The sequence below is a fragment of the Malus sylvestris genome, chromosome 7 (genome assembly GCF_916048215.2).
Source record: "Malus sylvestris chromosome 7, drMalSylv7.2, whole genome shotgun sequence".
NCBI lineage: Eukaryota > Viridiplantae > Streptophyta > Magnoliopsida > Rosales > Rosaceae > Malus > Malus sylvestris.
This window is the reverse complement of record NC_062266.1, coordinates 1,653,775-1,669,406: the sequence shown is the minus strand read 5'-3', so window position 1 is coordinate 1,669,406 and position 15,632 is coordinate 1,653,775. Positions and strand designations below refer to the sequence as shown.

The window sequence follows — 15,632 nt, the reverse complement described above, 5'->3', positions numbered from 1 at the left end:
GCCCTTTCAATTTGAGACCTCCACACATATGGATCACGCATGACAGCGTGAGAGATCCCATAAGGTGTGTTTGAAATTTCTTTCCTATGGTATTTTTGTGAAAATATTGGAAAAAATCAGATAAAGGTAGGGAATGGGCATATCAGAGAAACTCTTAAATTTCGGTTAAAATATATCGATTTTGTCGATATTTCTGATATATAAATTAAATATTAGAAAACAACGATTTTAATATATCTATTGATATTTTCACAAATTAACAGTTCGATATTTTTTACGTATACTGATATTTTTGGAAAGGGATCCTCTCTGGATCCCTTCCACATAATCATCCTCATCAAACAATCATATCCCTTGAAATTTGATCCAACAACTAAAGTTATTATAATTTTTAAAGTGAGTTCGTGTATTCAAGAGCTTAAATTATTTGACGAAGATGATTAGGTCTTAGGAATCCGGAGATGATCATTTTCCGGTTTTTTTAAATACTAGCACACAAAATCTCCCGTTTGCCACGTCCACGTGCCAATTCGTCAAACTAGAGAAGGAGAGTAAAAAAAAAAAAAAATCTTCCTCACTTTCCTGAACATCTAACCCAGAACGAAAGAAAAAGAAAAAACTATATAAACCAACTCCCGCTATTTCTGCTTCTGTAGCCAAACGATACACACAGCGCCCCGCCACAAACCCCAAACCCCCCCCCCCCCCCCGACTCTCTCTATCTCTCTCTATTCATGAATTCCCCGTCTTGCTCCTCCGTCATCATCGTCGGCGCCGGAGTCTCCGGTGAGCGCCAATCGCCACCGTCGATTGTCCAATTCCTAATTTTACTCTCATTTCTCTCTTCGGTCTTAATTTCTTGTGTTTAATTACTTCCTTTTGAAAGGTTTATCGGCGGCGAAGGTGTTGATCGAGAACGGCGTGGAGGACGTGGTGATTCTGGAAGCTTCCGACCGAATCGGCGGTAGGATCCGAAAACAAGATTTCGGCGGCGTGCCGGTGGAGCTTGGCGCCGGTTGGATAGTCGGAGTCGGAGGCAGAGAATTGAACCCGGTCTTGGACCTTGCCCGGAAGTCGAATCTCCGCACTTTCTTCTCCGATTACAGTAATGCTCGCTACAACATCTACGATCGCAGGTCCGTTACGACGTCGTTTCTCTTCTCGTCATTCATTTATTTAGCTAATTTGTTCCTGCCGGTTTTTGGTTAACGTGAGCCGTGTGCGCAGTGTTCGCGCTTACACGTTTTGTTCCCCGCACGTCATTTTTATGCGTTGCTTGCTACTTTGCGCCTTTGGGGAATTAATTTGTTTCGGCATTTTGTCATACCCCGCAATTTAGAATTTTCTCTGCAATTCTGCGCCGGCGGTGAACTGTTTGTTTTGGCACCACCGGCGTAAACTAGCGCCCACGTGGACTTTTAGCTACTATGTTGGGTGTTTGTTTCTAAAATGCGCCGTGGGTGGAGGATATTACTAACTCGTTGAGTTCACTGGTTTTTTATTTTTGCAGCGGGAAGGTATTTCCTAGAGGACTGGTGGAAGAGACGTACAAGAAGGAAGTGGAGTCGGCGGTGCAGAAGTTGAAGAAGCTTGAAGCCGACTGTGGCTACGGCGGCGATTTCTCCAATGCCACCGAACCGCCCTCGTAATATCTCCCGTCTCTATCGTTTTGGCTTCTTCTTGATAATAAATTCAACTTTTCAAACTAAAATTAGGGAGATTAAATTTTTAAATAAAAATCTTATAAACGGAAATGACAAAACGCGTTCATTTTATTAAAGACAAATCATTTAATTTGTAAATATTCTCGACAATTAGTTTCTCTAATATTACCCTTTTTAGTATTTAAAAATTTAGTCTTTAAATTTTACATGCGCAGAATATGGATTTTGATTTTATTTTTTTGTTCTTGGGTGTGGTTGTCCAGTACACAGAAAACGCCGATGGAGCTCGCCATTGATTTCACCCTACACGATTTTGAGATGCCAGGTCAGTTTTCACAGCTCATTCCGCGGTCAATTGTTTGTTTGGAATTTTCATTTTCATTTTTTGCTCTTTGAGAAATGGGGGTTTTTGTATTGTGGTACAGAAGTGGAGCCCATATCAACCTTTTTGGATTATGGAGAACGAGAGTTTTTGGTTGCGGACGAGAGAGGTTATGAGCATTTGCTATACAAAATGGCTGAAGATTTTCTTTTTAACTCTGAGGGTAAACTGCTGGACAGTCGTCTCAAGTTCAATAAGGTACCAGAATCGGATCTTCTCGTTTTCGATTTTTTAGCATATTTAGTTTTATTTAGTTGCTTAGCCCAATCATTTCGAGAAGCGGTGCAAATTTGCATAGAAGTAAGATCTTATCATCCAGAGGTTGAGGTGTGCTGATTTTAATCTCATCATGGAACAATAATAATTTTCTAATAATCTTTGCTCAGTTACAAGCGCGCGTTGTAACAGAGTAAAACCGAACACAGTTGGACTCTAAAATTTATACACTTTATTAATTAAAATAAAACTTAGTTACTGCTGTTGTTGCTTTTGTTACAAGCTTGTGTTGTAAAGCTTTTACAAAATTGGCTTTCTTTTCCCAATCATAGGATGAAAACAAAAGGGAAATATTTGAGAAAAAATACAAATAATAATACAAAAGTTGGAGGAGAAAACTGTGAAATTCTGCTTTGTTTGTTTGTATGTAAGCGCAGTTTTTCTCGAAATATTTTTACGCACTATCCTCAAGTATGATAATAATACTTACTTCCTATTTATTATTATTAGTTTATTTTAAATTTTAAAATATATTGTTATATACACAAATTTTAAATTTATTAAACTATAATAAATTGTGGTGAGCATTTACACTGCCAGTAAAAATTCACCCGTTTTGCTTTTGCTGTTGAGGAAGATTGACCCATCTTTGGAGTCTGTAGATAATGACGTTTCTGAAAGCTGTTCTTCTTCTGTTATGTGATATTAATATAATTCTGTCATTATTATATTGTAAAATACACCCTTCTTTCTTCAGACAATCTCCAACCCTTGAGCTAAAAGCCAAATTTTTTAGCCCGGAAAATTTGGCTTTTAGCCCAGAAACATCTTTTCTGCTCCAACCCTTCTGCCCTAACATTTTAGCCCATAATTATTAAAGAATGAACTTAGGCTAATTTTTTTCTTAAATCAATTTAAAAATAAAAAATAAATATGTAGATTATTGTAAATTAATTTTATGAACATTTTAATCTAAAAAAATTTAAATTCCGATAAACATTTGGCATTTAGCCCGGGCGAAAAGCTGGGGGTATTTGGCCCAGAAATAACATTTAGCATTTAGCCTAAAATTTTAACATGAGTTGGAGAGTGTTTGAGGTGGGTAATTTGGCTTTTAGCCCAGGTTTGGAGATGATCTCAGGGGTCAACTAATTTTTTTGTTTTTTTAGCGCTCATTTTGTCTTATTGGATCTTTTTTCTTTTTGTTACTGGTTATATATTACTGTATTTACACGAGTTAGTATAATTTTATTTTATTTTTCCCAAGAGAAGATTTCTATTTTTAAAATTATCCACCCCATGAAATTTAGACCTCTTTTTTCTGTCAATTTTACTGTCTATGACTATATGATGATATTCAATTATCCAGTACTGGTTTTTCTATTTTAGGTGAAGAAATTGATATATGAAAATTTTGTGGCTTCTTGACATCCATTTTATACCAAAGATCGGACTCAACACCTTTTCTTTCATTTTCCCTTTGATTTAACTCGTACATATATGAAGGGACATGATCCTTGAGACCTTTAAAAGCCCTTTTACCACTCACATAAACTTGTAGGCCCCAAGAACATTAAACTGTTGAGGTGAAATGTCATATCGGGTCAAATAATAATAACACGAAAATGGGAGTATTGTCACTTTTTCTCCAGTTCCTGGGCTGCTGTCTTCACCTCCATTTTTGTTGAAAGAAACAGTTTTGTTGCCATGTTTCCGAGAGTAACTTGTATAACCCCGGTTATCATCATATGACGTTTTGATTTAAAAATATCATATAAAATCGAGATAAATTTGCACATGACATGATATTATTAACCCGATACGTCTCATTTAATGCAAGTTCTTTCCCCATGTTTTCTTTTAACTTCTAGAACGCTCAAATGGGCATATGGGTCTCAATAGTCAATTTCTGAGCAGATTCTGCTTCAATAAATCTTTCCCCTTTCATCTCTGAAATTTAGATTGCACAGTTTTCCTTAGCTTGACTGTGCAGGATCTTATGGGGTGGTTGCCTTGGGAACTTCACATGTTAATGTTTGTGGTCAAATAATTTTTTATTTTTTTTTACTGTTAATCCATATATGACAAGATGATTCCCTGCTTGATTTGGGGCAGGTTGTTCGGGCGTTGCAGCACTCGAGAAACGGCGTTACGGTAATGACGGAAGATGGTTGCATCTTCCAAGCAAATTACATGATTTTGTCAGTTAGCATTGGTGTTCTCCAGAGCGACCTCATTGCCTTCAATCCACCCTTACCCGTACGTCTTTTCTCATATTTATATCATTTCAATGAGTTAATTCGTATTTTTGCCATATTTTCTGTTCTTTTATGTGGCTATATCAAGCTTACCAAGCTCTTATATGATTTAATTTGCTCACGTAACATCGTGCTGGCCGCTCCCTTGCATATGTTGGTGTCACTAGGCTCGCTGCCAATTGCCACCACAAATCTTACAACATAATATGTGGGTGTGGCTCTTAGCTATTGGTCGTTAATTTTCCTTGCACTATAGTGCGATCTGAAGGGCTACGTTCCTAGGATATGGGTCCCTGTGGGAGCTGAAGGGCTACGTTCCTAGGATATGGGTCCCTGTGGGAGCTGAAGGGCTACATCCCTAGGATATGGGTCCCTTTAGATGGGATTTGCTATTTGTTTACTTGGTTTCTGAGGTGTGGTCCACATTATTAAATGCAATTTAGTTGAAGAAGTCAGAAATTATGGATTGCTGGGCTCATTAAATAAGTTTCACTGGTTGGTGACGCATGGGAAGGATTAGCAAGCTGTGTTTTTAATATGCCAAATTGCCAATACCATGGATTTAGGATCCATAGAATTATAACCCATTGGCTTCCAAATAGGTTAACTAATGTGGGCTGTGCCTTACTGCTTGTTTCACTGGTAGGTGGTGAATGCGGATCAGTATTTCAAAATAGTGATTACTGCCCTTCTTACACATAAACAAATGCGATGATTGATTGTACAATGCCTTGGTTTCTTATGGCCATGGATAATCTTTTAGATTTCCTTTACTAATAGCGGCATTAAATAATCAAGGAAAAAAAGTGCTAAGTAAGATCGTTGTATTTGCCGTACTACATTAGGTAGTGCACAAATTCATGACTGTAAACTGTTAAAGACTAACAACAGTGAAGTGGCAATGATTGGTGATACAAAAACAAGACAAGGTAGATAAATCTTCGAGTTTTGATTGGATTTACTTATTGTTGATAGTTATGAAGGTTGTAACTGTTTGCAATATAATTTGCCTAGTTTTAACTTAATGAAACTGGTGGATAACTGTTTATGGTTAATTGGTTGTAACCCTATGATTGAATGCGCATCTCAGTCAAAGTCTCATTTTGATATTGTTAGTTTACTTCGCCTGAAATCATACTAACTTTGATGAATTAAATAACACAGAGGTGGAAAACAGAGGCTATAGCGAAATGCGATGTGATAGTTTACACGAAGATCTTTCTGAAGTTCCCGTATAAGTTTTGGCCATGTGGGCCAGGAAAAGAGTTCTTCCTGTATGCCCATGAGAGAAGAGGCTACTACACATTTTGGCAGGTTGGTTTAAATATTTGTCATTCTCGACGCAAGCCAACATATATATGGATTTTCATTTCCAGCATATGAATAGATTCCATATGTTGTGTTCTGCACTGGATTTCCAACCGGCCTGTCATATTTTCATGTCACTATTACTTATTTAATTTAGTGTATATATGGTCCTCACCAAGGATCACAAAATGACAACATTTCAAAAGTTCATGTCAAGTGTTGTGGTTCATGAACCTTTGGCAAACAACAAAATTTACGGTTGCACACTTACAGGATCTTTGAACACAACCCTCACCATGTATAATCATGTTTTGGCAAGCCAACATATATATGGATTTTCATTTCCAGCATATGAATAGATTCCATATGTTGTGTTCTGCACTGGATTTCCAACCGGCCTGTCATATTTTCATGTCACTATTACTTATTTAATTTAGTGTATATATGGTCCTCACCAAGGATCACAAAATGACAACATTTCAAAAGTTCATGTCAAGTGTTGTGGTTCATGAACCTTTGGCAAACTTGCTGCTTCCCCATCATGGGTAGGGAAAAATTTCTTAATGTTAGTCCATAAAGTTCGCACCTCTTCCATTTTAGATAACCTCAGTAGTTGGTTTTGAAACTTGATCACAGCCTTGTCTAGTATGCGTGTGTTTTAGGGTTAGGCTGTAACTATCTCCGTTTACAGTTTGGTAACTAAGATTGATTCCTGTCGTTGTTGTGATTAACAAACTAGAGTCTCTTCCAGTATTAGTTTGAATGGTTCTTCATTTCATGACGCATTGATATTTCTGTCACTCTTTTAGAGTTGGCAATGTTGATTGCACTTCGATGTCTATCTCAACCATCGTTCATTTGCTTTCATATTTGTATAATGCATACTTTAATCAAATCTCAAATGTGTGTATTAGTAAAATCATCTTCTTTGGTTGTATTAGGAAACAAACCATATATTTTAAGGACCACAATCATGGAGGCATTGTCGGATGTCATTGTCTCTTTCATGTACTATACGATTTATTTGACCGACATATGGATATTTTCTAAACTTTTATTATGACAAATAAAATATGTGAGATTGCTGCTAATCTGTTAAATGGCTGCTAATCTGTTGCCATGTCATCAGCACATGGAGAATGCTTATCCAGGATCCAATATGTTGGTCGTGACCTTAACGAATGAGGAATCAAAGCGTGTGGAAGCTCAGTCTGATGAGGAGACGTTGAAAGAAGCCATGGGGGCTCTTACGGACATGTTTGGGCCCAACATTCCCGAAGCGACTGATATACTTGTACCTCGCTGGTGGAACAATAGATTCCAGCGAGGCAGCTACAGTAACTACCCTATAGTCTCTAATGACCATTTTGTTCATGACATCAAGGTTTGCCTTCTCTCCCTTAGATGTTGCGTTTCGCCATATATTAATTTCACTTAATGCTCTGTTAGCTTAAAAGATTATTAGTTTAACTCTTAGAGGATTCTCTAATACCGATGTTTGGTGCCCCCTTCCTCTTTGGTAATTAAGTTATAAAGTGGAATTAGAGAATAGTAGTACAGTTGGTTTGTGTTGAGGAGAATGACTTATCCATCCGGTAGAGCTCATCGTGTTAAAAACTGACCTTTAGATATTTTTCTTTTTGTATGATTCTTAAACCTGAGTTGGAGTATGCTAAACTTTTAACTTTCACGAAGTCTATCTTCTAGTGAAATTTGTACAGAAGCTCTTACTCTATGATATGGTTGCACGTGGTTTGCCACATGTGCCTTTCAGATCCCGCCCGTGCATATTTTGCACATAGTGTGAATCAATTGTCCAGTCACGTGGTGTGCCACATCATGGAGTAAGACAATTTTGTATAAGAAAAATAAGAGACAAAATTTTCGCTAAGCATTGCTCTATCTCCTATTTTTTTCTTGATCTATGAATAGGAAAAGCTCAAGCTTAATAGACAACTTTGAAACGAATTGACATTACATTTTTCATCTTTTGTGTTATGACCAGAACCCAGTAGGCCGCATCTTCTTCACCGGGGAACACACAAGTGAAAAATTTAGCGGCTATGTCCACGGCGGACATCTTGCAGGTGAGCAATTAATCAAAGGTTCTACTGGAGATTGTAGGCCTCCAATTATAAACACCACTTCTGACATCTTGTTTGCATCATGTTGCTTGATGATCAATAGGTATTGAGACCGGTAAAGCGTTGTTGGAAGAAATGGAGAAGGAGAAGGAAAGGACTAGTGAGAGTGAAAACCAAACTTTCTTGTTAGAACCCTTGCTTGCATTGACCAGTTCATTAAGTTTGACACAGAACGATGCTGTATCGAGTCTCAAATGCGATATCCCTAGAAAATCATATTTAAGTGGCAAAGTTGGCATCCCAGAGCTATGTTATGACTAGGTGGAATGAACTAAACACAAAACACTGATTTGTGACCGAAAACAAAAAATTGAGCGTCGAGAAAGATCGGAAGAGGGGTTCGAATACGATCTCTTGTATAATCTTCGATGCCGTTTACAATGTAGAATGATGGGAGGGATGACATAGCTGGGAAAGTTGTAAGTCTGTCTGTGTAATAATTTGTCTGGATCATATGGTATAGGAAGTAGGGGATAATCAAAGGAGGTGAAAGGGTTTCGGATTCGGAACGGAATTGGTATGGGGAAAATACACATGTAATAGTAATCACTGAAGCTAAAGGAAGAGGAGGTAGGAATCAGGTTCTAGTTGTAATGGTACTGAATGTTTGTTTCACAAGAATCAACCCTTCCCATTTTTTCTTAGCATTTGTATTTTTTTGTTCAGATTTAATCAAAATTTCCTATCAAATCATGAAAATAAATGGTGTTTCCTTTGGAGAAATTCTTTTGTAGGCTACTGTTTTGTGGGTCTAGAGAAGTCCATGATTCCAGCCCAACTCTGAGTCTTCTCCTTGGCCTGATTTTTTCAAGTAATTATATTGATACGACATTCACAATATGAAGTTTTTATGATTGTTTTTAATACAAATTATTTATATTAAGAGGTGGGAGAATCTGATTAAGTTGCACAATGTGTCATTAATTATAAATTGGTATCGAACTTTTTATTTACGAGAGTTGTAGATCTCCAACTTACAAGAAGAGAAGAATATAACTAAATCATAGTGCTCAATGACAATTAGATGGTTAATACTAAAAGAAATTAGTTTTGACTAAAATTGCACAAAACTAATGACCATTGTGCAATTTTCTGATTTGGGATTTGTTTTTTTTAATCTTACATAAAGATATATTTATATTTATATATGAGAGAATAAATTGGTATTGAGCTTTCATTCGAGAGATTTAAATCTATGATCTTTTACTTATAAGTGAATAGAAATATATCACCCGATCATATTACAAAGTGACACATACTATTTTAACAATTGAAAAACTAACAATATCAATTATTGGTGGAATTTTTTTAAGTGTCCCTCCAATTGAATAATTACATGTGGTGTATTGTCGTGAATTATGGGGACACTGAAAAATCTATCCACCCAACATACTGAAAGCGCTTTTAAATAAAATATTTTTGAAACTAAACCTTGGTAAAAATGTGTTTCTTAGTATTACGGTATAATGATATTTCTATTTACGTCTAAGTGAGAGGTCGTAAGTACGATTTTAGTCATAGGCCGAACTTGAATCACATTATTGTTAGCCCGTGATGAGACTTAGTCTACCACATAACTAGTAATTTTAGCAGAAATCACTTCAAGTACTTTTGAAATTGAAAAATATTTTATCTAAAAACGTTTTCAGTTATTTAAAATCATTTGCCAAACGAGTGTTCTACCAATGAAAAATCACTGAGCCTAGTTAGCAACTTGATTAATCTCAATGGACAAATAAAACTTACTACAAACTTTCGATCAAAGTTACAAAGTTAAAAGAAAAAAAAAGAGAAGAAATTATGTACAAACCACATTTTAGTTCCCTACTTCCCTGAATAATTTGAATTTCTGGCAGCCAGCCTGAGATTCTCCGCCACATTGTCCTACTTTATTGTGTCGGTGGCTTACCCCGAAACGAATGTACATAAAGTATTCCCACTGACGACTGCAGATTCAAGTGTAGTCAGTGTCAGTACAAGTGGTTGAACAGAGTCACAACAACTCAGCTCATCTCCTCCGAATTTCCACCAGATTACATCAATCGTTACAAAAACTAAACCCTTTTTGCAGCTTTTAATCATCACACAGATTACAGTGAGAGAGGTTTTTGGATGCAAGTGAAATGTTGGTCCAGGACCGCCCAGCTTCAAAAACCCCCAATCCCTCCAAAACCCAGCAACCATTTCACTTTTCTCATCCCAAAACCTTGATTTCCCCCAATTGGGTCTCCTTCAATATCTTCAAGATCGCCACTTTCTCACTCCTAACACTCACCATCGCCACCCTCTTCTTCCTCTACAACTCCAACGACTCCCCCTCCACCTTCCTCTGCTTCAAATCCCACCTCCACGTCCCCAAACCCCTCCAATACCCCACTATCACCTTCGATTCAATCCGACCCATCTCCGATAAGTCCTCCGTTTACGCTTCTTTCAGGTCCGATCGATGGATTGTGGTCTCCGTTTCGGATTACCCTTCCGAGTCACTTCGAAAGCTGGTCAGAGTCAAGGGCTGGCAGGTCCTTGCAATTGGGAATTCGAGGACCCCCGTGGATTGGAGCCTCAAGGGAGTCATTTACTTGTCAATGGATGACCAAGCGAAATTGGAGTTTCGGGTTTTGGACTACCTTCCTTATGATTCTTATGTGCGGAAGTGTGTTGGTTACCTTTTCGCTATCCAGCACGGCGCGAAAATGATATACGATGCTGATGATCGCGGGGATGTGGCGGATGGTGATCTCGGTAAGCACTTTGATTTGAAATTGTCAAATGTGGATGTAATGCAGGAGAGGATTTTACAGTATCCTAATGAAAACCCCAATAGAACTGTTGTGAATCCGTACATTCATTTCGGGCAACGATCAATTTGGCCTAGAGGATTGCCTTTAGAAAATGTAGGTGAAGTTGCGCATGAAGGGTACTATAGTGAAGTATTTGGGGGAATGCAGTACATTCAGCAGGGTATATCGAATGGCTTACCCGATGTGGATTCTGTTTTTTACTTCACAAGGAGGTCGGGTTCAGAAGAGTTCGACATAAGGTTTGATGAACATGCTCCAAAAGTTTCATTACCTCAAGGTATGATGGTGCCATTGAATTCTTTTAATACGTTGTTTCATTCGAATGCGTTTTGGGCTTTGATGCTTCCTGTTTCGGTTAGTACAATGGCTTCTGATGTATTGAGGGGTTATTGGGCACAAAGGATATTGTGGGAGATTGGTGGTCATGTTGTTGTCTATCCTCCAACTATATATAGATATGATAAGATTGAAGCATACCCGTTTACGGAAGAGAAGGATCTTCACGTAAATGTGGGACGATTAATTAAGTTCCTGGTTACTTGGAGATCTACTAAGATTAGGTTGTTTGATAAAATTTTGGAATTGAGTTATTTGATGGCGAAAGAAGGGTTTTGGACTGAGAAGGAGGTGAAGTTCACTGCAGCTTGGCTTCAAGATTTGCTTGCTGTGGGGTATATTCAGCCGAGTCAGAAGGTCATGAATTTGGATAAGCCAAGAACAATCATTGGCCATGCAAACCAGAAGGAATTTATTCCTCGAAAACTACCTTCTGTGCATCTTGGGGTTAAGGAATCAGAGACGGTGAATTATGAGATAGGGAATTTGATTCGGTGGAGGAAGTTTTTTGGCAATGTTGTTATGATCTTGTTTGTCAGCGGGCCTATGGAACGAACTGCCTTGAAGTGGAGATTGCTCTATGGAAGGGTATTTAAAACTGTGGTGATTTTGTCGGACAGTTCTGAAGATAAATTCGGTGTGGAACAAGCTACATTGGACCAAGTATACAAGTAAGTTACTAGTTATGCAATGGTTTCTTTGTTGTCGTTGCCAACTTCCACACATTCATAAGTTTCGTTGTTGTCGTCATTTTTTAAATGTATATTATGCTGCCCTTACAATTATGCAAATGGTATGTAGGTATCTCCCCAAGATATATAACAGGTTTACAAGTGCTGAAGGATTCTTGTTCCTCGAGGACAATACCGTTCTCAACTACTGGAATCTACTGCAAGCAGACAAGACTAAGCTGTGGATTACCAACAAGGTAGTGCAAAATCCCGAGTACAAAACCCTGAATTTTAAACCAACACTGACTGATCATTCATGCACTCTCTTGCAGGTGCCTCAGTCTTGGATTACATCCTCAGTCAACGGTAAAGACTTGGAATGGTTGTCGAAACAAGCAAATATGGTAAAGAAAGTTGTCAGCACTATGCCAGTCCATTTACAGGTCAACTACAAGGAGAGCAATCCAAGGGAGCAGAGTCTCGTTATGTGCAGCTCCGAGGTATTCTATATTCCTCGACAATTTGTTGGGGACTTTGTCGATCTTGTAGGTCTCGTGGGAAATTTTGAAATCCACAATAAGGTAGCAGTTCCCATGTTTTTCATGGCAATGGATTCGCATAATAACTATGACTCAGTGCTCAATACAATGATTTATAAGCCAGAGGCATCATCTAGCAACTCTTCAAGTATTTATTCTGCTCAAGTCGCAGCTGTCCATCCGTGGACCGTTTCCAGTGAGTCTGATTACATTAAACTTATAAGGTCCATGGCGACGGGTGACCCTCTACTGATGGAGCTGTTTTAAATCACGGTAGGAAACTTTATACACTCCCATTTTGTATGAGGCGTCTCAAACGAGATTGGTACTCGAAACAAAGGATCATTTGGTTCGAGTAGGCTTTAATTTCTTCCTAGTTTCCTTTTTTTCTTATGTACATATAGAATTTTCTTTCGCCGGTATGATTCCAGTGTTTGATGTTAACTCGTGTCTTACAATTCGTATTTGAGCTGTCGATGTATCGAATGAGAAGCATCGTTACATTACCGGTTCAGTGTAGCCTCTTTTTCGTTGTTTACTTCATCGATTTATGCCAATTTTCTGCCCCTTTATTTTGCTAATCATTGATGATGGCGATTAGACAACTAGATGCAGGATAAATCAGTATTAACTATAAAATTAAAGCCCTGTTATTCTTATGGGAGCATGTTTGCTCACCATCATAAACTATGGTGTATGCTCACCATACACCTAATCAATTGACACGTGTTCTTTCATATAACTCTAGTTAACTTTCACATTAAATGTTAGTTTTTCAATTTTGAAAAAAATTAACCAAGATTAAGTGAAATAACACGTGTCAATTGATTAAGTGTATGATGAGCATACACCATAATTTATGGTGGTGAGCAAAAATAATCCCTATTCTTCTTATTTGCTCCAAAAAAAAGCAAGCTACATGTGAGTTAAACTTGGAGATAGAAATTGTTTTTTTATTTCTCGACATTTCCATCCAATTAAGAATACGGTTGCAATTAAGAAATTGAGTTCAAATTAAAATAACGAAGTATGACAATATTCACCAGTGTACTCAAATATCTATAACAAACAACTAAATTAATACATCAAGCATATTGGAGTTGCATCCAGTCTATCAAGCATATTGGAGTTGCATCCATACTACGAACATAGTATTCAACTTACACATGTATGGTTATATTATTCGTCTCCTTGCAATTACCAAAAGTGGGTTAAGTGAAATTATCGATTAGTTCGGTTGGTAAATGGAATTCACAAAATCCCTCAATATTTAATCCCAACAGACTATTCATTTTTCTTTTGGGAATTATTATTAGCACTTCAAATGTAACAACCTTTTTCTAATTTTACAATTTTATTAATTTTAAAAAAAGTAATATGATGAAAATGCCCCTAGAGGCGAGGATGTCGACTCTCGTTGACCATTGTATAACGAGACGTATGAAAAATTCTTTTACCAAATCCTTGTAGTAATCGACATTACAAATGCATAGGCGCAAGCAAAACCGAATTCGGAGCTACAACAGAGATTCTACAAAGCATTGAATGCCGAGGATAATTTTGTAATTTCACTTCACGAGACATTTTTCTCTCTTTTATATATATATATATATATATATATATATATATATATATATATATTATTTGTATGACTTTGGGTTGTGTGCCAAGTGGGTCCCCACCCACCTCTCATCTCTCCCTCTCATATCTCTCTTCACTCTCTCTTTCACTTCGAGTACACATACGCACAACCAACAACCACAAGGACTGCATTCTCATGACATTTGGGAGCCTTGTGAACCAGAAACCGTGGAGAAAACCCCTCATTTACCTCTCCCTCGCGCTGGACAGTAGCAGCCACTGTGCTTGTGTCTCTCTGGCGAGTTCTCAGTCTCCGGCGAACACCACCGTCGACCACCACCGTGGTTCGACTTCCTTGAGGCCAGGAACAAACCCCAAACAAGTTTGGGGGCGGCAAAGCATCGGAGGAGACGGATCGACAACCACCCATTTCTAGCTTCTGACGGTTCGTGATGGTTTTCACACCACTTTTCGGCCGAATTGGACTTGGGCCCAGGTATAAAAGTTGTTCCTTTCATTGAAATTAAGCACAAATCACATATTTTTCTAATCTATCGTTGTTCTCTGGAGGGCATTGATTATGGCAGTATCGTTTTTCAAAATCTGTAAGTAAACAACTTATTGTATTATTTGTGTAAAATTATTGTATTTGAACATAACTATTTTGCATATTTTGTTTTAATGTTGTTCATTGTTATTTCTGTTTTATCTTATATTTTGAGTATAGGATACCTATTGAATTGACAATGGTTTCTGGCTACGCGGTTGTTGTGTTGGCCGGGGTTATGTTCTCCACATGATGGCATTGAATGATGTGGGTTGTGTTTAGCAGCTAGATGGCCTATTTGATCCCACTGATGCTCATGATTTTTCTGATGGGGAAAGTTTATGTAAAAACTTGTCTCAATTGAATTGTTATGTGGTTGACAAGTCAAAATTGGATGGGAATTGTCATATCATTGCATCAAGGGACATAAGAGATTTGGAGTACGTCTTTGTCGGATTGCCCACGTTAAGCTTTCTTGATTCACTTATTTTGGATGAGGAATCAATAAACTTTGATGGGTGACTTCTGCACTCTCGTTTGTTTTCCTTTCATTTGATTATGTTTATGCCTAGTTACTAGGTTATAGTATTTGATTAAACTGTGATTTTGCCTAGTTATTGATATCAGATTCTTCACTCAGCATTGGCTTCTTAATGATTATAATTTTGTATCTAATTTTAATTTTCGTTTTTCATTACGAGTATAATTGGAATTTTCAATTGTGCACCTATAAATTTTCTCAAATATGCAGATCGGATGACTACTGCTAGAGTTAAGGAGATCACTACTCTAGGTCCTTTCACCTCAAGATCTTTCTTATACTCTGACGATTAAGGTGATGTTGCATTCGGAAAATATATTCATGTGATTTTGCTTTACGTTATAAATCGACTCTTTTTCCATTCGTGTATGGATTGCTAACTCTAATTAGAAAATATATTCATGAATGGAAAAAGAGTTAATTTATAACGTAAAGCAAAATCACATGAATATATTTCCCGAATGCAGCAACGCCTCAATCGTCAGAGTATAAGAAAGATCGTGAGGTGAAGGGATTTAGTGTAGTGATCTCCTCAAGCTTGGTAGTAGTCCTGAAAATTTATAGGTGCACAAGTTAAAATTCCAATTATACTCGTAATGACAAACTAAAATTAAAATTATATACAAAATTATAATCAGTAAGAA

General features: G+C 37.4%; 2 protein-coding genes across 3 annotated transcripts; both read left to right on the top strand.

The window, feature by feature from the left end:
- Positions 1-656: 656 nt before the first annotated feature.
- On the top strand, positions 657-8,616 carry LOC126628380 (polyamine oxidase 1-like). The gene is made up of 10 exons (XM_050298051.1): positions 657-786; positions 887-1,136; positions 1,511-1,645; positions 1,928-1,989; positions 2,090-2,244; positions 4,378-4,521; positions 5,685-5,834; positions 6,958-7,212; positions 7,834-7,915; positions 8,016-8,616. Exons 1-10 carry the CDS (start codon positions 735-737, stop codon positions 8,231-8,233), a joined length of 1,503 nt encoding a protein of 500 aa, XP_050154008.1. The 5' UTR covers positions 657-734; the 3' UTR covers positions 8,234-8,616.
- A 1,210-nt stretch (positions 8,617-9,826) lies between these two features.
- On the top strand, positions 9,827-12,825 carry LOC126628378 (probable glycosyltransferase STELLO2). 2 transcript variants are annotated; one of them, XM_050298049.1, is made up of 4 exons: positions 9,827-11,780; positions 11,911-12,037; positions 12,113-12,600; positions 12,656-12,825. In XM_050298049.1, exons 1-3 carry the CDS (start codon positions 10,096-10,098, stop codon positions 12,584-12,586), a joined length of 2,286 nt encoding a protein of 761 aa, XP_050154006.1. In that variant the 5' UTR covers positions 9,827-10,095; the 3' UTR covers positions 12,587-12,600; positions 12,656-12,825. The 2 variants fall into 2 exon arrangements, with proteins under 2 accessions (XP_050154006.1, XP_050154005.1); XM_050298048.1 differs by having other exon boundaries at positions 12,113-12,825.
- The last annotated feature ends 2,807 nt before the right edge of the window (positions 12,826-15,632 follow it).

What these genes read in the sequence shown, in the direction of transcription:
- LOC126628380 (XM_050298051.1), top strand. Translation starts at nt 735, where the DNA reads ATGAATTCCCCGTCTTGCTCCTCCGTCATCATCGTCGGCGCCGGAGTC. An exon ending in TACAACATCTACGATCGCAG is followed by an intron (nt 1,137 to 1,510) that starts GTCCGTTACGAC and finishes TTATTTTTGCAG; the next exon opens with CGGGAAGGTATTTCCTAGAG. An exon ending in CCTTCAATCCACCCTTACCC is followed by an intron (nt 4,522 to 5,684) that starts GTACGTCTTTTC and finishes TAAATAACACAG; the next exon opens with AGGTGGAAAACAGAGGCTAT.
- LOC126628378 (XM_050298049.1), top strand. Translation starts at nt 10,096, where the DNA reads ATGTTGGTCCAGGACCGCCCAGCTTCAAAAACCCCCAATCCCTCCAAA. An exon ending in ACATTGGACCAAGTATACAA is followed by an intron (nt 11,781 to 11,910) that starts GTAAGTTACTAG and finishes AATGGTATGTAG; the next exon opens with GTATCTCCCCAAGATATATA. An exon ending in AGCTGTGGATTACCAACAAG is followed by an intron (nt 12,038 to 12,112) that starts GTAGTGCAAAAT and finishes ACTCTCTTGCAG; the next exon opens with GTGCCTCAGTCTTGGATTAC.